This window comes from Tachysurus fulvidraco, chromosome 5 (assembly GCF_022655615.1).
Source record: "Tachysurus fulvidraco isolate hzauxx_2018 chromosome 5, HZAU_PFXX_2.0, whole genome shotgun sequence".
Lineage (NCBI taxonomy): Eukaryota > Metazoa > Chordata > Actinopteri > Siluriformes > Bagridae > Tachysurus > Tachysurus fulvidraco.
In genome coordinates this window covers 30,950,840-30,973,916 of record NC_062522.1, presented here as the reverse complement: position 1 = coordinate 30,973,916, position 23,077 = coordinate 30,950,840, and the positions used below count along the sequence as shown (strand labels likewise).

Genomic DNA, 23,077 nt, shown 5'->3' with positions numbered 1-23,077 from the left:
AGGTAATACACGTAGATTAGGAAGCTTGTGTGATATTGTATAGTATATGTGATGTTAACATTGGCTAGCTATCTAATTTTGCAGCTAGTTAGCTGTGAGCTACTAGACATAATGCTAGGTACTATCCACATCTAGTCAGTTTTTAGCTAAATTTGTCATTCTTATGTGATCCTTTTGTCCCAAACCTGGCTAGAATCTCCCCAACTGAGGAATAAAAACATATTAAACACATTAAATGTTTCTATTAAAATATTTATGATCTGTTTATCAATTCATGTGCTATTTAGCACAGCTACTTAGCAATCTATGAAATGACAAGTGTGATGCTATTTATGGTGGCATGAGCAACTCTACTTGGAATTTCTTTACATCATGTACATCATTGAAGATCGGGATTTTTTTTATTTTGCCCTCCTGACACATAAAGACTTAAATATCATGCCTGACAGCTGCAGTGACACACCATCTGCTCAGATCAGTGGATGATCTCCACGTTCTCAAAGATACATTTATTAATTTTTCCGAAACCGCTTTACACCATCCCACTAGAGCACCTGGTTGTTCACAGTGTTTCCACAATGCAGCTCACACGAGCGGCTCACGTGCACGGCAGAGATAAATCAGGACAGTGTTTGGAGCACCTGGGCACGGTGGAGAGGTAGGTGACGAGTCTGCGCAGGTCCTCTTGCTTTATTCGGTCGTGGTTGCTGCGGGCAGGGAAGGTCAGGATGGGTCCTCCTCGCTTATCTCTGCCTCCTGAAAGACAAGGAGCAGATTTAAGGTTTCCCCTTGTTGTGTCAAACCACTCAGCAAGCCACATATTACCTCAGAAACATCTCACATCTCACAGAAGGTTTCCCTTTTCTTGTCACTATTCACAAATTAACAGGCTTAATAGTTTCATGCTGCGTAAAGTGAATTAAAGCACTCTAGTGCTGACCTGAGACAAAGGCGACCTTTTCTCTCAAAACCGTCAGAACATCAGCCGCCTTCACGCCGTCGTTCCTCAGAGACCCGGCCGAGAGAGACGGCGCTGAGATGTGAGGAAGGAAAAGGAAAGAAGAGCAGCTAAGAGTTAGACTCAGACAGTGTTATTCAATACTGCATTAATTTACTCCTATAAGATTAATAGAAACTTTCACTCTACGAAAGCAATGCATTTTAAAACAAAATGGCCATGCCAGACAATATAACTATCAGATTTAGAGATTTCTCCTATCTGGCTTTCTTTGACTTGACTGTCTGGGATCTGCTTGACATTATTTATCTATCTTTTTTTTTTATGACAAAAGTAATGTAACTTGATTGTTTCGTGTCAAGACGAACCGATTAAAGGTCAAGAGGACTCGTCTAAGTCTAAATCTTCTCACTCTTTGAAAACACTATTTTATTATTATTATTATTATTATTATTATTATTATTATTAATAATAATAATAATAATAATAATAATAATAATAATAATAATAATAATAATAATTTATGTTAACAATTTCACTTTTCATAATGCAGAATTATTTTAAAGAATTGCATTTTGTTAAAAAAAAAAAATCAATGATATGTAATAAACATTTCAAGCCACTGAGATTTTTTTAAAGATTGTAATGCCTGGAATCTATCATACAAATCTGGCAACCCTGACTGTTATAATCCTATATTGAGACAATGTTGGCGACGTTTGGATGCCTGGATATTCCTTAATCCTACGGCAGTTCTTTAGTGTTTATAGTCCTTAACGATCACATGTGGCCAAACACACATACATGCACTCACTCACACACACACACACACACACACACACACACACACACACACACACACACACACACACACACACACACACACACACACACACACACACACACACACACACACACACACACACACACACACACTGTTGATATGTATGCATCCACACACAGATAAAGCCAGACAGCTGACACTAAATACTCTCTCTCCCTCTCTCTCTCTCTCCCTCTCTCACTCTCTCTCTCTTCCTCGATCTCTCTCTCAATCTCTCTCTCCTTGCCTTCTCCTGGCTTCGCTTCGTTTTTCTCCACTGCAGACTGCATAAACTATTTAACCTGAATGAAGGAGGCTGTTCTTGAACATGACATGTTAAATGTACTGAGAAAACAGATGCTTTCTGCTGATCCTGTGGGACACCAGAGGATATTTAACACACACAGGCTTTGTGATTTAGCATTGTGTCACCTACAATATCTCTTCACGCAAACACGTCCTCTGTGTCCGCCTCTGTTTTTCCCTGCTGCTCTTCTGCCTCTGACGTTCACTGTCTCTTTAAATCCTCAGGGCAGTTTTCACTGTTGCAATGCATATGTTTTAAGAATCGTTCACAAATTTGAAATAGCTGGACAAATTCAATCAAGCAGTGTCTTTGTAAATCAGCAATTCCAACATGATAGGCTAATGCTATTATTAACGTTAATGTTACTAGTGAGAACAATGGCCTTACAATGATATCACAAATGCAGAAAAGGTATACAAGCTATACAAGAGACATCTAACTGCATATCCAAGTGCACATCATTACACCTGAGGTACAATTCATAAATACAAAGATTTGTTTCTTAAATGTAATAATCAGCTAATTATTTTGTTAATAAGAAGCATTGTGGTTCATTCTTCTGAGATTTACACATCTACACAAACACCGCTTATCCTAACTTCTCGGGTCACGGGGAGCCTGTGCCTATCTCAGGCGTTATCGGGCATCGAGGCAGGATACACCCTGGATGGAGTGCCAACCCATCACAGGGCACACACACACTCTCATTCACTCACACACTACGGACAATTTTCCAGAGATGCCAATCAACCTACCATGCATGTCTTTGGACCGGGTGAGGAAACCGGAGTACCCAGAGGAAACCTCAGAGGCACGGGCAGAACATGCAAACTCCACACACATAAGGCGGAGGCGGGAATCGAACCCCCAACCCTGGAGGTGTGAGGCAAACGTGCTAACCACTAAGCCACCGTGCCCCCCTCTACACAAACGCTCTGGCCTGGAGTGTGTGTAGAACATGCAGATTGAAGGCGAACGATGATATGTTCAAATGAGAAAATGACCAATTATTAACAAATGCAAGACTTAACGTAACAATATGGCTTCCATAATTATAAAATATCACTTGATCCAGCACATAACTCTGGTATGAAAATTATGCATCCAAAGCATTTAAATAAATAAATAAATAAATAAATAAATAAATAAATAAATAAATAAATAAATGAATAAATAAATAAATAAATAAATAAATAAATAAATAAATGAATGAATGAAAGTCGGTATTTACAACTATCACACAGCACATATACTAAATTAAACTTAACTATGTAGCTACACACGATGTCTAAATACCAACGTACACTTTATGTTTTAGCAGTGGGTCACCAAATAATCTATATATACAGTATATGTACTGTAGAGTTTACTGTATGTAATAACTGAAAGCATTTTGTTAAGATAGAAATTCTGTTGTTTTGCACCAAAAAAACAAGCATTAAATTTACAAATTATTCACATATTATTTCTTTTATTTCTGTAATCTTTTATCAGAGTTTGATTTGAGACTGATTTGTAAAATGAGACAAATCAAACTAGAAGTATAATATTGAATAAACAAAGCAGGATTTTCTAAAATTGTATACTGTTCAAATTCTACAGCTTATCATATAAAAGCTCGTAAGACTCATTTTGATCTGATGAGGTGACCTTTCAGGGAATGACTTCAATGAGCTGAAAGAAATAAAAAGCTAGAGTATCAAGTGCCAGCGTTGCTCCGCTACGTCCAGACTTATTGATTTACACCATGCTTATGCTGCAGACTGTACAGTGGTGTAACCATGGGTTTGTTGTTTGAGGTTTCAAATGACCATCAAAAATCTGAGGTTGTATTCAGAATGAATGCTTTCACCAGGCTAAAAGTTCCCAGCTATGAGTGACATTCTTAAAACGTATGAATAGACCTGCACAGCTGTCCAGCTTAATAGAACATCTGCACTGAAATCATTCAATCAGCCAATCTTGTGGCAAATGAGAGGTCAAGAGCTTCAGCTAATGCTAAACATCAGAATAAGGAAAAATATGATCTTGGCATGGATGCTGGTGCCAGACAGACTGGCTTGACTATTTCAGAGATTGCTGAGCTCCTGGAATTTTCACACACAATGTTTTTTAGAGTTTCCACAGAATCCAGTAAGCAGACGTTCTACAGGCAGCGACCATTTTTAAAATGACCGGTTGCAGCTGGAGAAATAAACACTCTTTACAACTGTGGTGAGCTGAAAAGCAGGTCAGAACACAAAGAAGATCAAACCATGAGGCTGGGCTAGAACGGCAGAAGACCACATCAGGTTCCACTCCTGTCAGTCAAAAACAGGGATCTGAGGACATTTACATTTGGCAGATGCCCTTATCCAGAGCCAGTTACTTTTTATCTCATTTTTTTTATAAAACTGAGCCATTGAGGGTTAAGAGCCTTGCTCAGGGGCCCAGCAGAGGCAGCTTGATGAACCTGGGATTTAAACTTTGAACAGGTTCCATGTCCCTATTAAAGTGGCCAGGGAATTTATTCAATAATACGAGACTATTTTAGAACCTTGACGTTTGACCTTCACTCCAGATGACAGAACAAATGATTGGATGATACAGTACAAAATATGCACAAAATAATATTAAAATAAAATTCAAATGATTCAACATGCTACTTTTTTAAAGCTCAAATTATTAAATATATCTAACACATTACCTTGACTGCACTGTTAAACTGATTCATGACTCAGTCTTGGCTCTTGACAAGGAATTCTCAAACTTTTTACAGCCTGAAACCATTTTAACTGTAAAATAAATTTCATTCTATATATTAGATTTATTATCTGATCGTTTATTGGAACCGTAGTGCTTTTGTTTAGACCGTAATTTTCCATCAATGGAATATGTTATGTTATGTTAAAATTTTTGAGTTATGAACCCTCGTTGGTCCATGAATATGGACAATCCTTACGTCTTCACATGGGAAGGACCTGCTTAATCCCTTAAATCCTGGTTTTTAAGCGTAAACCCCTAGGCCGTCTACTTGTAGAATTTCTGAATACGACCCCTGAGCTTTAACGCTGTAAAACACTCTCTGAATGCTTTAGATCACGGCATCTGGAGATGGCACAAACCTCTAAGCTTTAACAGCCAGTAACTTCGTCTGGACCTTTTGCAAGAACGGGAGCACATCCAACAACTGCATTTTCATTGGGTCACTGGCTCTGTGTCAGAGAAGTCAAGTAGCAGCGGATGCCAAACCAGCTCATATGACATACTGCTGAAATCCTTCTTATGCTTTTCTTACTTTTTACATAATCAGCATTTTTAAAATTTCAGCTGGAAATTGGAAGAATCTCATAATTATAAAAAAAAAAAAAAAAAAACAAGAACAAGAACCAAAAATCATTGTGATGGTGATAAAGACTCACGGTCTGACCAGTCTGACTCACGAAGCAGTACCTGAGAAATTTCAAAACTTCTTCAAACATTCATTTCGTGTTTGCCAACAACGCGCGTCTCTGCGACTTAAAAAAGAACACATTTGCCGCTTAGCGTTTAAATCGTGTTAGACAGGAGTTGTGTCAGGAAGATTCACACCTACATCGCTGCAAAGCCTGCAGGGCTAGCACATGTGCTAATGGGTCTAACAGTGAGAACAAGGTGAGGAAAATTATTCAATTACACGTACCAAATGCTCCTGTTCCCATCCCTGAGTTCTGCTAGCACACAACATGCAGCAAGGAGCAAGGATGCATATGGAGGAAAGCAGTGTACGGGGAGGAGAAATTCTGTGTGACAAAATCAGCCCAGTTCTGACTGTCATTAAAATCACAGGTTAATATTAATACATTCATTTTATTTAAGCTTATCATTTCTATAACACAAGACACTCAAGGACATGAATGGCAGACTCTCCACATAATCTTGTTTAATGAAAAAAAACATAGAATTGTTGATACGGTTTATGTAAGGAGAAAATTTCTATGCCTCAGTAATACTGTAGAAACAGCCTCCATTGTCGTGAACATCGTGTAGCGGTGAGTAAATTTCCTGCCACGGGGATAGAAATTATTCGGGACGGAGGAGGTTTCTCACTCAATAACATGACAAGCTGCATTTTTGTGTTGTAATAACTTCAAGAGTGATAAAGAGAGAGAGAGAGAGAGAGAGAGAGAGAGAGAGAGAGAGAGAGAGAGAGAGAGAGAGAGAGAGAGAGAGAGAGGCTGGTGAGGAAATAACTAGCTGTGTCCCAAATGACATACTACACAATTGCACTATGTACTCTATTGTCTAGGGTATGGGGCAGGTGGGCAGTTGTGGCTCAGGTAGTCAATGCTCTGGGCTGTTAAACAGAGGATCAGGGTTCAAGCCCAAGCAATGCTATGCTGCCACTGTTGGGCCTTTGAGCAAGACCCTTAACATTCTCTGCTCCAGAGTGCTGTATCATGACTGACTGCACTCTAAACCCCAACCTCCAAAGTTGGTATATGCAAAGAAAGAATTGTACTGTGATGTAAATATATATATATAAACACGCTACTCACAGTGTGACACAGAATAGTGTACAAGTATGTGATATGGGACACAGCTACTGTTTTTATTAGTTATCACAAGTGACAAGAGGAACTAATTTGTTTCACATATTAAAAGTAACTCTAAATAGATCAATTTAAAATTGCATTCCTATGCATTAAACAACGTAATCCGATTAATCGAAATGTCCGCAAACTATCCAGACAAAAGAAAAAAAAACTCCACGGCACAAGAAATTCAATTCGACAGGAAATGACGAGGATCTGGCAACCCCTTAGGGGCGCCTACAGCTAGCGGCTCACTGATCCATTGGCAGATGAATACAAAGTGCTGTATCAATAATTCATAATGATGGCATGCATCACTTTGGCATGTTTACTGATGACGTCATCGTGTTGTACAGGAAGAAATGATCGATGAAGAACTGTGAGCCGAAATAAACACATCCACATACATGGAGCAGTTCAAGGTGAAAAAACATTATCAATGGACAGGAAACCTCTTAGAGAGAGAGAGTGAGAGGGGAAAGACTTCCCATGTTACAGGTTCACAGTGCACCAAAAAAAAAACAACAACTTAACCTCCCAGGAGAGCTGGGAAATGGGCTACGCTCCGTAATCACCAAATGAAACCAATCATGGCAAGGCGCTGCCAAATGGCTGAGCGAATCCGACTCCAGTCAAGGGCAGACGGGATAAAACTCTGACCCATGGGTGCACTACACCCTCCTCTGTTCAAACTCTGAGAACAATAGCTGGCATTGGTCTGGTGTGTGTGTGTGTGTGTGTGTGTGTGTGTGTGTGTGTGTGTGTGTGTGTGTGTGTGTGTGTGTGTGTGTGTCTGTGTGTGTGTGTCTGTGTGTGTGTGAAATATGAAGTATGGAGCATGAGATCAGAACTTGACTGAAAGCCAGAAATGAGGTGACTTAAATCACAGAACTGGCAAATTTGTGCACATGACATCACGTTCGGGAATTATATTATAATATTATAATCCTTTTAACACACTGCTGTAAATTCTCTAATTCTGATCGCTGTTTTTGATCGATTCGTTCACCTCTGACAGCATCTCTGTCTAAATATAATGTCATAAATCTAATACATACTGTAATAATGCATGTTCTTGTACATTAGCGTTTCTATAGTAACCATGGACCCGTACGGCGGACGCTCCACATAAGCTAAGACCGATGTATTATTTACCTAAGAGAAACATGTCATTGTTGACGTGCTGAGGTTTTCTGTTAAAGAACATTTATTTAGCATTTTTGTAAGGAGTCTCTGGTGGGAGCGCTTGTGTTTTCTGCCATAGGAAAGTTTTCAGGACAGAGATTACATTTTGTACTTTATTGCTCTGCTCTGAACCTTTCTGCAACGCCGTTGTCGATTATTTTCCCACAACATGGCAAACCCAGTGGAAGGTTTGGTGATCATCATCCACCGACTGGTCGTGACTGCAGAGCTCCAGGAAAAAGCTCTAAAACAAAGCCAGTAATCTTTTTTTGGAGTCCATAAATACTTATACAGTTGATTTTGCCGTCTCTCACTTCTGACCCTCGACCATGGGTTTGAAAGTGATTCTGTACAGTACATGCGTGTTGGAGTTTCACCTCCCAGGAGACAAGTATTCGTCTGCCCTTATGTGTAGTAATGCATGCTGGTGGTTTTTCTTGCGATCCCCATTAAGCCATATGTCCACTACGGATGCGGTAAAACGCTGCTTCGGCAAATTGCTCTGCTTTGTAGTCTAGGTGCTGAGAAGGAGATTTTTTTTAAAGATGTATGAAATAAAACAGGAGGCCGGTTCCATACACGTCCTCTGGGAAGTCAGAATCCACTTAAAGGGACAGCATTGTGACTTTTGTGTGCTTAGTGTAAACCTCAAACCAACTTATTCAGACCATCTGGATTCCTTCTAGAAAAGAACTTTTCAATGCGTCAACAGATAACAGTAACAATTACATTTGGTTCGATGTCACGTCATACTTTTTATCCGTTAATTGTTACCTTTATTTGTCGTGGAACATCAATAAATCTAGATAGTTACAGTAAAAGATATACAGATTAATAACCGGAACCAAGACTTTCCTTTCTGGCAGAAAAGTTACTGGTCCAAAGCGCTAAGACTGGAGACTCCTTCCAGAAAGTTTCACCATAATAAAGATTATATGTTTGTTACAACAGAACACGTTTTTAATCCGTTTATTACTCGGCTTAACATCATCCAAGCCCATGTGAATGAGCTGTTTCTACAGAAACCATAAGGAGCGCATTAATATTGTTGTAGTTACCATGTCATTGCTATTTTAAAGCATTTTACTGATAAACTGGGAAAAATCCAAAAAAGAATGCTACGAATACTAATGGATTTCAAAACGTTTAATTATGGTATAAATACAGGTTTCCAGACTGGTCTCTATTCAAATATCAGGATATTGTTGTATTTAGTTTTTTTTTCTCAAATCAAAATCTTCGGCATCCATAATATTCATCAGAGGAAGAAAACAGTAAAGAGTCTGGAGTCACGTCTGGATCTGTTGCAGTTTTCAGTACGGTTGTTTTTTTTTCTGACTAACGCTCTTATGTGTTTATATGATCCATTGTAAGGAAACGATGGCTTCCTTAGGGGACATGGGGACGCATGCTTCCTCGTGCATCAACTCTTTTTTACTCTTGGAATTCGAGACTCTTCTGTAACAGACACCCTCAGGGAAATCGCACACGGAGTCATTCTCCACACGTTTATCATAATACATAAACATGTAAGAGAGATAAAATAAGATTTTTCACACAGGACCATCACGACATAAAAAATGATCCATGGTCAATATTATCTGGCTGACTCGATAAAATCAGGAAGACTGCACTTGTGGTGCAGATTTACATTTGCAACCTTTTCTGTCTCAGAAAACAGATTATTGTCTGTGACACATTTACCCTGTGTAGTAAGTAATCCAGGGGAAAAGCCCATATAAATGTAAGCAGCTTAACCTTTTGGGTTTCCAGGTCACATATCTGGCAACTCCAGGGACTTTGAGCAACGGCCAAATTCAATTACTTTCAGTAAAACAAACGTATTTCCCCTGTTGTGTAATTTGCGAGTCCTGCGAATGCAGCCTTAAGTGATGGATAAATATAAACTCAGAATGCATGACAGCATTAATTGTGTAATCTCTGTACTCCTGAGAGCAACACCTCCAGAGAGCGGTGAAGGAATCGATCACAATTTGCATATCAGTGACACGAATATTAAACCAAGAGCAGAAAAACGCTCACAAAATGACAAACTACTTACTAACTACAGAGACACTTTGCTGCATAATGGTTTGTACTTTACGGTATATAAAAAATACTGAGATCTGAATATAATCTGATACATCTTACAAATGTCGATTAAGATGCCGATTATGATCTGACTTACATTAAGATCACTACACATCTTCAATCTTCAAAAAAAAATTAAAAATAAAAAGTCTAGGAGTATCTACAAATTTGGGCAATAAGGCATACAATAAATTTAAAAAAAAATTGAAAAGTAATACATTTAAATTGAAAAATCTGTGCAAATCACTTATAGATTTCAAACATTTGTAACATTTATCATCTCTGGAAAATTGTCCGTAGTGTGTGATTGCGTGAGTGAATGAGAGTGTGTGTGCCCTGCGATGGGTTGGCACTCCGTCCAGGGTGTATCCTGCCTCGATGCCCGATGACGTCTGAGATAGGCACAGGCTCCCCGTGACCCGAGGTAGTTCAGATAAAGCGGTAGAAAATGAGTGAGTGAGTGAGTGTAACATTAATTCTGGGTGTTAAATAAATAAGGGGTGCATGGTGGCTTAGTGGTTAGCATGTTCGCCTCACACCTCCAGGGTTGGGGGTTCGATTCCCGTTTCCACCTTGTGTGTGTGGAGTTTGCATGTTCTCCCCGTGCCTCGGGGGTTTCCTCCGGGTACTCCGGTTTCCTCCCCCGGTCCAAAGACATGCATGGTAGGTTGATTGGCATCTCTGGAAAATTGTCCGTAGTGTGTGAGTGAATGAGAGTGTGTGTGAAGCTCAGATAAGCGGTAAAAAATGAAATAAATAAATAAATAACACCTCTTGAAGTCCACTGAGCCAACATTTTAGGTCAATATCTATATACAGAACTATTTGTATACAAAAGAAAATGTAATTCACCTCATAATCAACCCGTCAGCAACATATGACAGCATTTCCACATTTAAACAGTTATTAAATATTAAATATTAAATAGTATTGTATAAAGAATAGACTATTGCAGCATTCTATAAAGCGCTAGCCTTAATTATATAACGGTTTATACTTTCACGGCAATTTCCTAAATATTGGATTTTTTTACTCATTGAAAAATACTTTTTTATTTGTTTATGATCATCACTTGCTATGTACTCCATGCTACAGCACCAGATTCTCACCAGCTTTTCTTTTCTCTTTCTCTCTCTTAAAATGACCAAATTTCCAAGTTCGGTTTGTTTGTTTATGTCTTTTCCTAAGCACTGATACTGGAGACTCCTTCCGAAAAACTTCTAGATAAACGCCTCATGACTGAAAACGTAACATTTAAAAAGTGATGTTTTTATGAGAAATCTCACCCTACAACCATTGTGTAAGTTGTTACTATAGAAACGGTTACATACTATGATATTAAATATGAATAGTTCCCGAATGAAGACCGTGATCTTTTTTTGAACATTTTAAATCAAAATTCGAATGGAGACGTGTTTAGTGTGCATTATTTGAACGACCGTTTTGACGTCGGGTGTGTTAATGTCGGCGAAGTGGGAATCGTGTAGGAATTCAGACTGTAGGAATTCCGCAGGATCGGTATTATATCAGTACGTCACCAAGTTACACAAAATGGTACAGTATATATGTTTACGGAGACTACATGTAACCCAGAATACCGAAAACACACACATACACACACTGCGATTAAACCCCTGACTGTCTGCATCTGTCTGTACAGTCTGAAGTGATCGAGTGTCCGTCCATCCTCACATACTGACAGTGATCTACTGATCCAGAAAAGCACACTCAGTGGTCTCAAAGCTGCTTTTCAGGAGGAAAAAAAACAATTATAAAGGACAACGAGCTGTTTAGACGTTTGACTCTTTCACTTTGAGTACTGCTATTTTGTCGGGATTAACCACTGAGATCACTAAACATGAACAAATGACTGATTTTAGACGTGTGGTGAAAACAAGCCCAGCCCTAAAGTGCCTGCTTATGTTTCGTGCTGTGAACAAGCTCATCTGATGAACACACACTGTGTATTATAGACCCCCTGATTTCTGCAACGTTCAGCCTCACAGGTGGGTGTAGGAGCTTTTCCAGGACAGCAGCATGGGCAGATATGAGAACGCACACACACACACACACACACACACACACACACACACACACACACACACACAAACAAATAAAGTATATGCAAAGCTACAAAGACAAAAGAAAATTGTCTTTGCAGCCAAATAAAACTTTTAGTTCTGCCTCAAAATTTCCCAAGATTAAAAACAAATTTGCTGATATTTTCATACATATTTTGATATAGCACAGATGAATTCCATTTAGCCCCTCCCATAAACTCCATATAAGGCAAAGCTCATAGAAAGCTAAATGGTCAAATCATCCAGTTAATTTGCAGCTAAGCTACTGCAGCTGATAAGAAAATAGCTAATACTTTTGTTTTGATTGGTTGAATGGCTAGTCTTGTTTGATGTAAATTTACAGAGTTTCTTCCATGAGTTGTGTAGAATTTATTTTTCACAATCGATTACAATTTACATCAGAGAGTCATCTTCTATGTAAATGACCAGAAACTCACACGCACGTGTAAGATTTTCCAAACTAGCTGGATTTTCAGAAACACCATGTCATGTATAAACCCTTAAATATGTGCGTATCCAGCATGACAAATGAGGCCCACAAGACAGGAAATGCATATTTGGACACGCAAAGATGCTACTGTATACGGAACACTGAAAAATATGACAACATGATTTTGTTACAATACCGATACTGCAATAATATTGATCCTGAACCTACTTTAAAGCCATGCTTGGACATTTTCATTAACTGAACAGCTCATGCTTATATTTTATGTTTAATATGTTATATTGCTTAAATCGTGTGCATGGAGGAAAACCATCCTAAAACATGCCTGTCTTAGTGCTCAGTGCTCGCAGACGTGAAGTGCTCTCGCATATCCACACTCTGGACAATCAGGTCACCTTGACACTCTCCATTTAAACATCATAACATAACAACTATAAAATAAACCTTACAGTTTAAACAGCACGTTGGATCGGGTTACGTGTATTGTAGGAAGATGCTATAGTTCCTCCTCTGGATATTTTCATAAACAACATCCAAATCGCTGTCATTTTGTGTCATCTGGTCATAACACAATGCAGACTAGGATTAAATTACATAGTATCATGTGGTATCCCCTGCTGGCATCGGACCATTTATTTGTAGGAGTAAATAAGCATGAAATCAGACCAACACCTGATACCAGGATCAGCATTGATGTATCCTTATTGCTGTATGTGATATATACAATATAGCACATACATTTGTATTTGTATAAAACACAGTGGTCAGACTATACCTTAAAACCGCTTACACTCTAACACCAATGCACACGGAAACAGACACATCTGTAGATATACATGGACAATGTGTATTATCCAGGAGAATAGGGTGTTTTTAAATGAAATGTCCAATGTACCCAAGCACAAGCATCTGCTGGGCGAGATGTAGAGAACTAGGTCAGTGGTAAGGCTTACAGCAAAGTCGTGAGCCCAAAGAACTACAGCTTAGCAATCAAAACTCAAGTTTGTATTTAGCAAACTATGCTCAGCTCATGGATTTGCTCATTAAGTTTTTCTTATATTTGATAAGCCATGAAGGTTTGTAATGTTGACTGTGGAGTCACAAGATTTACCATAGATCAAGATAATCAGAGGTTTGATACTGGTATTCCAGTGACACCATCATTCAGCTCAACAGCAAACCTAAGGCACTTGAAATCCTCTACCGTTAAAATTCTAGAGCTGGTGATGATCGAGGAGGTCAAAGCTGTTCGGTACGAATCAACAGGCTTTCGGAAACATGCATCAATGTCATGGCCGACAAAAGGGAGCCACTCCCGGCGTGCAGGAGCACAACATCAGTAGTGAAGTAGCAGGTGCAGAGAGAGCACATCCACCAAAAGACTAACATCAGGACCAGATCATGGCCTGTAGAGTGTTTCGTGTAGCAAGGATGCACGGATGGTCGGCATTCCAGAGCATTGTAAGTCTACAGAGTCCATCCAGCATCATCAGAGAGAGAGAGAGAGAGAGAGAGAGAGAGAGAGAGAGAGAGAGAGAGAGAGAGAGAGAGAGAGAGAGAGAGAGAGCATGTGGGAGGAAGATGGCTGTTGCCTCTTCTGTAGCCATGTAGGAGGATAGAGTGGTAAAATGTACAGCACAGGGTGTGCCATGAAATCTTATACATGTCTCATATCTAGTATGGATAATCAACAAACACACACACAAACACACACACACACACACACACACACACACACACACACACACACACACACACACACACACACACACAGGCAATGAGCAGTTCACAATCATCGCACGTCAGCTCTTAACGTAATTACAACAAAATCATTATGTGTAACGGTCACTCTTTGGGTTCAACTGGACAAAAGAGACTACACACACACACACACACACACACAGAGAGAGAGAGAGAGAGAGAGAGAGAGAGAGAGAGAGAGAGAGAGAGAGAGAGAGAGAGAGAGAGATACACCCATCCCACCTGTCTTAAAAAACGGGTCTGTATCCGGCTCATTCGGTCCTTCATCAGCAGCCTCGGCAGAATTCATGGTTTAATTGACCTCCTTGTGTACAAGTAGAAATAGCAGGGCGGATTTCCACACACACGCTTATGTTGTGCAGCCCATTTGGGAGCTCTCGGTGGCGGTGGTTTCTCTGTCCCTCCTGTCCCTCCTGTCCCTCTTTACTACAGAACGCTGCGCCTCACCGGGCGCTTTTGTTGTGTGACAAGCGGCTGCTGCTTCTCCACTCACACAAATCCCAGCGGTTTAGAACGATCTCTCCGACGCAAATCAACCTCTTTCGCTCAATCCCTTATTCCAAGCACACGTCCTTTGTGTGTGTGTGTGTTTGTGTGTGTGTGTGTGTGTGTTTGTGTGTGTGTGTGTGTGTGTGTGTGCAGACGCGTGCGCGAACGGTGATTCCCCGTTACCGATGGTCTACAATGGCAGCGCGCGCTCCTCTGTTCGGGGTAGACGAGAAGAGCGCGTGGATGATCGCGGTCCAAATTATAATAATAATATGCTAATAACAATAAATAAATGAATAAATAATAGCACTTATTGCAGACGTCAAAATGTTGTCGCTTGTATCCCCATGAAGACGTCCAGAAATGTACGCTCAAGCGGTTCCTAATAATGGGGTGTGCATAAGTGTGTGTGTGTGTGTGTGTGTGTGTGTGTGTGTGTGTGTGTGTGTGTGTGTGTGTGTGTGTGTGTGTGTGTGTGTGTGTGGAGAGAGAGAGAGAGAGAGAGAGAGAGAGAGAGAGAGAGAGAGAGAGAGAGAGAGAGAGAGAGAGAGAGAGAGAGAAAGAGAGAGAGAGAAAGTGAGAGGCCGACTCCCCCACTCAGCATCAATACGCTCCCTCTTGACTTGCTCAATGCTTCATAGAGCATCAGAGGCTTTTTGGACCAGGATAGTGGGGCCAGTTGCCAGCATGCAAAAAAAATGTGTTTATTGTTTCAACCATTTTGGTTTTAAATTTTTAGATTTAGGTTGGAATTGTAAAGAAGAAAAAGAAGAATGATTTCATATGCACAGCTAGGAACATGGAAGTCCCACAATTCAAATAATAATAATAATAATAATAATAATAATAATAATAATAATAATAATAATAATATTACTATTACTATTATTATTATTTTTATTATTCTTATTATTATAATTATTTTATTTACATTTAGACATGTATAACTTACCTGGAATGTCCAAGAATGTTTCTTGTCTTTTTGTACCTTTAATACCCTCAACAGTGGCCACAATAGACCTTTAATTGATTGAAGCTACATAATTAGATGTAGAAAATGCTTATGTTATGTTATATTATATTATATTATCGCCCCTCCCCCATGTTGCCCCGCCCCTTTACGCTTTAATCAATGCCTGTTTTTGAGATCTGCTTCTTCCTCTTCAACTCGAAAACAATTCCTAGAAGTTTAATATTGCGAAGCTCACCAGGAAACCCCAGCTTCCTGTAATTCATAGTCACTTTCTTTTTTTTTCACTAAAACAATGTCAGACTCTCACTGCAAACCATCTAATCTATCGGCTACATGAAATATATATTTAGGTATCTATATCCATAGTGTAAAGCGTTTGTAATTTTATAATAATTAAAATATGTCAAATTTGAATGACAATGTAATAAAGAACGATGGCGGTAAAATGTCGTCCTCTAGTGGAGAAATGTTTTTATACTCTTTGGGCAGATTTAACGGTGGGCGTGTCGTTAAGTCGAAATATGGAAATGTAGGCGTTATAAGTGGGCGTGTCTTTAAACACGTATTTTATGTACTATTTTACATTTAACTTATTTTACATACTTTGATAGTCAACTACCTGACAGAAGCTAAATTCACGTGATTTCTGAGTGGATTTATTTCTTAATCATTAAAATACACTATTTATAAACTATTTTGAACTCTGACCCCAGCTGTAAATCTCTAATATAACTTACCTGGAATGTCCAAGAAGCAGCAAATAATGCTAGAAACTGTACGTCTATGTTTTACTAGAAATTATATTGCTTTTTGTCCTGTTTGTGTGATGACAGCTGAGGCACAAAGAAACAAAGGATCCAAAGAGCAAAAAGGGAACAAAAGGAAAGAAAGAAAAATGCTTTGTTCATACACGAATCATCAATGATTCATTCCTTTATCTTGTAATGATTTCATGTCAGATCACACTGTGTGATTTCTGCTTAGGAAATACATCAATGGAATGGTGAAGGTGTCTGAAAGTGTCACAGAGAGCTTTAAACTACACTCTAAAGACACAGGGGCACTGACTAAGCTGCAATCAGGCAATAAAAAACACAGAAGCACAGGAATTGTTCAGTGATTGCTTATCACGCTATAAAGCAAATTAGAGCAATACACTAGTTTAGTAGCACTACTATTAATAGTATTCTATTTACCAGCTTCACTGTGACTACTTGTGCAGTGCTGAAACTGTTTGAAAATATATTTCTGATATTGGATTATGCCATTAATTCCCATCCCCAGAAAATAACATCACTTTAAAATGTAAATGTGATTATACTAACTTTAATAATTAGAATATATAACAACAACAACAACAACAACAATAATAATAATAATAATAATAATAATAATAATAATAATAATAATAATAATAATAATAATTGATTCAGGATAACAAACTAAAACATATATATACTGTTTAAACTAAACAGTATATATATTGTTTTAGGTAGTTATCCTGAATCAAAAATTATTATTATTATTATTATTATTATTATTATTATTATTATTATTATTATTATTAATAGAATATCATTTAAAAAATATAATAATAATAATAATAATCTATTTTTTTAATATAATAGAATTTAAGAACAATATAATAATATAATTATATAATATTTATATTATTCAATTATAATAGTTTAATAATAATACTAATAATAGAATGGAATATAATAAGAATAATGGTAAATAAACTGGCACGCGCGAATTACAGGTTTAGATGCCGCGAAAAAAAAAGTGAGTTGCGTTTCTATAGTTACGCTTTTAACGCATTAGTGGGCCGAACATAAATAAATAGTTCCGTATTATTATTGGGTGCCGTCATTATAATCGGCAAGATTTTTATCCAATGGTCCAAAAACGTTTAGATGACGTCATATAGAACGCACCAATGATTTCGATGGCAAAAATTTGCCGCGTTTCTATTGGTCGAGTGCATCCTTGCCTTCCGTTTAAACATAACATCTAGCAGCTGAAGGCTGTGGCGGTTGTTGGGTCTCTTAAAGTGACACGCTGTTTTACCGCTTTAAAAAGTACCTTTATAACAGTTTTTTTTAAGGTCACTAGATATTATAAACATCTCACAATAATTGAAAAACTATCTGTGAGTGTAAAGGTGAAGTTTGTACCGTGGCTGATAAGAGTACACATCTTGCTAACTGGTTAGAGATTAGCCGCATACATGGCAAGGCACGTGACGCCCAGACACAAGGTAATATCAGCTCCACACTGAAATACATCACATATGGTCATATCAAAGGGTTTTGTCACGTGATTATGCTAATTTCTTTAGGTTAGTTTCTGAAACAAACAAACAAAAAAACTCAAAAACTTAGATTTATCATTGTTTAGTAAGAAATCCAGAATAGTTGAGACCTTGGTGAAAAAAGACTAAAGCGCTGCTGCATCGCTCTCGTTGGTCACTCTCGTCTCAGTCACCGCAATCAGCAGTTGAATTGTGGGTTACGTAGGAAACCAAGTGGTAATGTTAATACAAGTCACAAGCCTGATTGTGCTGTTGTAACTGCATCCTCATGCTTGTGTGTCACTGGCAGATGGTGTCCTCAGGCCGGCTGACGGGATCTGGCCGAGGACAAATGACCAGGAAGAAGTAAACATGCCACCTTCTTGTATTCCCAGTATTTAGTGACGATATATATTTACACATACACATACACAACATGCCTTAAACAGAATTTCCTAACCTGTATTGCAGGGTTGTTGGAAGACCTTCTCTCGACCCTTCATACTCTCTGTGCTCCACAGATTCAGAAGATCAGGTAATTTTATTAGTATCGGTAGAGGTAGAGTAAAGTAACATCATAAACATGTAAATGAGCATTCCTTAATCATTCATTAATTTATACATGATGATTAGGTCACAACCATAAACAAAGGCCTGGATCGATGTGCGGCATTGCTCGGTGATATACTTCAAGCTGAAAAATCAGGTACTCATGATTGAGATGTGTGTTTGTTGCATGTCTTTGTTTGTATTTAACCTACGAATATCATCTACCCAGCAGACCCCAAGATGAAGTCACGAATCGTAAAGACCGCTCCTCCCAAAAAGAAAACCTCACTTGGCAAGAATGAAGCAGACAGAAAGAGGGTTGGAAAAAAAGCAAGTGCATCTATGCACCTAAACAAAAGACCAGGTGATGTTGCACACGCATCACTGTTTAAAGAAGTGATGATTATTTTTTTGGAATATGCAAATATTTAGACTTTAAATCAATCATTTGTTGTCTCTCCTCTCTGTAGCTCCAGTGCAGAAGACCATATTGCACTCGGAGGCTTACGCAGGTTTAAGAAAACAACCACATGTTCATGGTGTGCAGCAGCCCCCTGCTGTCAATGTTGTCATCGGACCTGACTTAAAGGCGGGAGGGACACGAGTGGAGGGTGTTCAGTCACACAGCTTTCCTCTAGGCGGTCATACATCCACAGGTCAGCTCAGATTTGAATCTGAAGCATTATTCTATGATTGGTTATTTTACAGACTGCATATTTTTAATTAGATTTATTTTTTATAGTATTATTTATTGTATTTTTTTTTAATTATACTGCATGTGTACATGCATTTTCTGGGTTGGAAATAATAGTGAATAAATTACATGAGCATCAAAAGAATATTAATATTATTATTAAAGTGATTACGTGATGACCGTGCAGGTTGAATTAAAACAATGTATGTGTGCATTTTGTTTTGCAGCATCGCAGCCCTCCACTGTGTTTAACTGCCGTCTGACCACCTCCACCCCAGCGCTCAGTCCTCACAGACCCACATCAGCTCACAGTCAAGTGGTATGATTCTGCACACCGACATCCCAAAAGTCGAACGTGATTAATTAAATACTGAAAAACTCAGATGCTCAATCTGTGCTGTCAGTTCTCGTGCTTCGTCTGTCAGTCAATGTCACTTCCTATTCTGTCTCTGCCTTTGTGTCTCATACATCTGTGTAGTCTCTCAAAGGAGCAGACGGAGAGACGCATCACTTCACTCAGCAGTTTGCTGCAGCCGCTGCGGCACCATCGACTCAACACGGAGCTATAAGCGCTACAGTTTCACCCACCCAATACACGGCGTCTTTTTCTGTAGCTCCAGCCGTCCAGCTGCAGCCTGTAGTCTCCACGGTGGGGCAGTTTCAACCCTCCAGCACTGTTATAAACGAATGTTCAGGTGGACAGGGCAGCGCTCTACAGTCAAACACTGCACCTAAGGCCTGCCCTTCTCCTCCAGTGTCATCACAGCTCCCCACCCACATCCCGGGGTGTGACAGTTCACGGGATCACCAGGTTTCGTCTGGAGAGTGTGCATCATCTTCATCAGAGGAGAGTGGAGACTGCATGAGTGAAGAGGATGAGCTGGACAGAGTGGACACCATGCCGGTTAGAGACACAAGCTGTCAGACCAGTATAGACAAACATACTGGGACGCTGAAACACAAGTCAGGGAGCCCTGAAAAGACAGCCAGGAAGGTGATGACTGTCAAATACTTGCTAGGAGAGCTGAAGGCATTGGTAGCTAATCAGGGTGAGTGGTGTGAGAAACAGATCTAAATGTCTATCATACTGTCTAATTCAATGAATGTCTCACTGACTCACTGTCTAACTGACTGACTCTGTAGTGAGTCTTTACCTCATTGACTCACTGATTGTCCACTTCGCTGTCTAAGTCGCTGAGTCTTTACCTCAATAACTATATCACTGAATCTCTACATCACTAACCCACTGACTCACCCTTGCTGCCTCATGGACTCCATGCCTGAATGACTCACTGACTCGATGAGTAAATCTTTGACTGATTGACTTACCAACTGTTTTAGGGTGCAGTACTGGGGACTGACGACCGAATGTTTTGTTGTAATGACTGACCAACTCGTTCACCGACTGATTCATTTTTTCACTGAATCATTATCTCACTAACTCAGCGAATGACTGATTCAATGACTCACTAACTGTGAAAACTTACAGATTCACTGATTTGTTTTGTAGTGCTACATCTTTTATGATGTCTGAGTGCACTCTGGTTGTTCGTCTTCCCTGTAGACAGCGAGGCGGTTCGTCTTATCTCAGAGGTGGAGCAGAGCATCTCCCTGCTCCCCACAATGGTGGGCAGCACCAACATTCAGGCCGAGCTTGCTCTCGCACTGCAGCCACTCCGAAGTGAGAATGTGCAGCTCCGCAGGTTAGCAGCATAATGGACTGTAAGCTCCTGCTTCAAATAAGTGAGGTGAAATTCCTAAATAACCAACGTGTGTGTGTGTTCTGTAGGCGTCTGAGAATACTGAATCAGCAGTTACAGGAGCGGGAGAGAGCAGAAAGACTGGCCAGACCAGTGGATTGCAATCTAGAATGTAAGAACATCTTCTGAAGCTTCACATCAGATTTCCTTGAGATGGATACGAAGCAGCGGCATTAAATCATTTGTAGTTTTAGAATTTACAAACTTGTGTTTGTATGTGTGTTTCAGTGGTCTCACTGCAGTCGCTAAACCTCACACTTCAGATGCAGTTAAATGAGCACCATAAACAGCTGGAGAACCTTCAGCAGGAGAACCAGAAACTCCGTCAGGCTGTAGAGGACAGCGAGAGAGACCTGCAACAGACCAAAGAGCATTGCGAGTTAGAGACGAGTCGTATACGCACGGGTAAAAAAAAAAAAAAGGTCTTTTTTGTTTGTTTGTTTTTGAGATGATAATTTACAAGTGCTGTAACAAAAATTAGGTTTAAATCTATCAGACAAATACTGTATCATTGCATGACTCCAGGTTGTTTTTTTTTAAATAAATAAGTAATTTAAATGCTCCACCGATATACACAAATTTGTCTGTAACCAGTTGTTTTATATCAACTCCCTTGCCCACAGATTGTATGTATATTTATTGCCAATGCTTAGAAACAAATTGTCTATTTTGGTGTGCCTTTTTTTTTTTTTTTTTTTTTTTTTAACTATTCGCATGATTTAGATGTGAGTGAGGCCTTAGATGAAATGCGTAACTGCCAGGCTAAGCTGGAAGACTGTGAGAGGGAGAAGACTGCACTGACACACTGCCTCCAGCAGAAGGAGGCAGAGATCACAAAACTACAGGAGATCATCAGGTACAGTCAAACTGTATACCTGTATTATTGTACGAATAAAGACTTGTACATTACTGCAAATATTAGTGTTTATTTTATTTTATTGCTTTGTCCACAGAAATCTTCAGAAAAGCCCCATCCCCTTCTACCTTGCTCAGACAGACGTTTCCAGCAGTTCAGCTCCTGCGGCTCAGCTCACTAAGAACGTTCTAGTTCAGTATGAGACTCAGCACCAAGAACCTACTGTGGTCAGTCGAGTCACAGACTCCGTTAAGGCCTACCTTCAGACTCTGGAGGACTCGGGACACAACTCACCGGCTCAACCTGTACACCGTGATCTGTCTCATTCTTCACCTGGCCAGTGGAAACGTAGACAACAGAGCCCTCCTAAAAGCTCCGATGTACACATGTCACTAAAGAGTACGACAGTTGGGAGTGTGAGTCAGGAAGTAGAAGAGAGTGATGACACAGGATTTGTTCCTTTACGAGAGACGGCAAGCGTGCAGCCTGCAGCAGTTCCCCAGCAGTCTTCAATTCATGGCGGACTGAAGTACCTCGGTCTTGCTTTTGATAAACTTGGCATCTCTACTGGCCTCCCATCTCTGGATAATGTTCACGGTGCAGATTTCCTCCCACATCCTGATGGTGTGACCTTGCAGCTGAAACAGCCCAGTGAGGCTGCTGTTAATCCTACAGAACAATCTGAATCCCAGCATGCACAGCGACGTCTGCGTATGGGTGAAACATCAGTATACACAGGACGGCCATCAGCATACGAGAACTCTTTTTCATCCTGCGATATAAAATCCTTAGCTTCAGACTGGAGCGTGAACTCCTGGTCTACATTCAACACGCGTGACGAACAAGCGTTCCGCAACGGCTTAGCAGCTTTAGACGCCAGTATAGCCAGCCTGCAGAGGACTCTGAAAGCTGACCTTAAGAGATGATGTTCTGTCTTAAAGCTTGTACCCGATGTAGTTTAACACCTGTGTTTTAATCATGTTAATAAATGATTTGATGATATTAAAGTTAATATTAAATATTCTATCCACATGTAATGTGCTCTTTTTTTTTTAAATATTTCTTTTAAAATAAGTGAACAACAATAATATGTATCTAAACCAGCCTGATGTTGATGTTGTGATTCCATGATTGGGTCAGACTTGGTTTTCTACTGATGTTACATTTACAGATGTGTTTCGAAAGGTAAAATAAATATAAATAAATATATATATATATATAATTAATAGCCTGAGGACATTAAGCTCATTCTAATA

The 23,077-nt window shown here is 39.4% G+C and overlaps 2 protein-coding genes across 4 annotated transcripts in view; one reads left to right on the top strand and one right to left on the bottom strand.

Annotated features, from left to right (window-relative positions):
- Positions 1-15,135, bottom strand: part of kalrnb (kalirin RhoGEF kinase b) — a 69,098-nt gene extending 53,963 nt beyond the window's left edge. Inside the window, exons 1-3 of one of the 2 annotated variants that reach the window (XR_007140634.1) lie at positions 14,430-15,135; positions 941-1,033; positions 642-756 (exon numbers count right to left, since the gene is read on the bottom strand). Coding sequence is in view for 1 of the 2 variants with exons in the window: in XM_047814066.1 (XP_047670022.1) it covers positions 642-756; positions 941-1,033; positions 14,430-14,496 (275 nt within the window). In the remaining variant the exon portion in view is untranslated. The remainder of the gene's footprint in view (positions 1-641; positions 757-940; positions 1,034-14,429) is intronic. The other variant, XM_047814066.1, reaches the window with a different exon arrangement.
- A 2,530-nt stretch (positions 15,136-17,665) lies between these two features.
- On the top strand, positions 17,666-22,847 carry ccdc14 (coiled-coil domain containing 14). 2 transcript variants are annotated; one of them, XM_027159652.2, is made up of 13 exons: positions 17,666-17,929; positions 18,273-18,328; positions 18,434-18,497; positions 18,596-18,668; positions 18,744-18,875; positions 18,982-19,167; positions 19,433-19,524; positions 19,684-20,254; positions 20,770-20,908; positions 20,995-21,077; positions 21,194-21,370; positions 21,689-21,821; positions 21,919-22,847. In XM_027159652.2, exons 1-13 carry the CDS (start codon positions 17,900-17,902, stop codon positions 22,745-22,747), a joined length of 2,565 nt encoding a protein of 854 aa, XP_027015453.2. In that variant the 5' UTR covers positions 17,666-17,899; the 3' UTR covers positions 22,748-22,847. The 2 variants fall into 2 exon arrangements, with proteins under 2 accessions (XP_027015453.2, XP_027015452.2); XM_027159651.2 differs by having other exon boundaries at positions 18,741-18,875.
- The last annotated feature ends 230 nt before the right edge of the window (positions 22,848-23,077 follow it).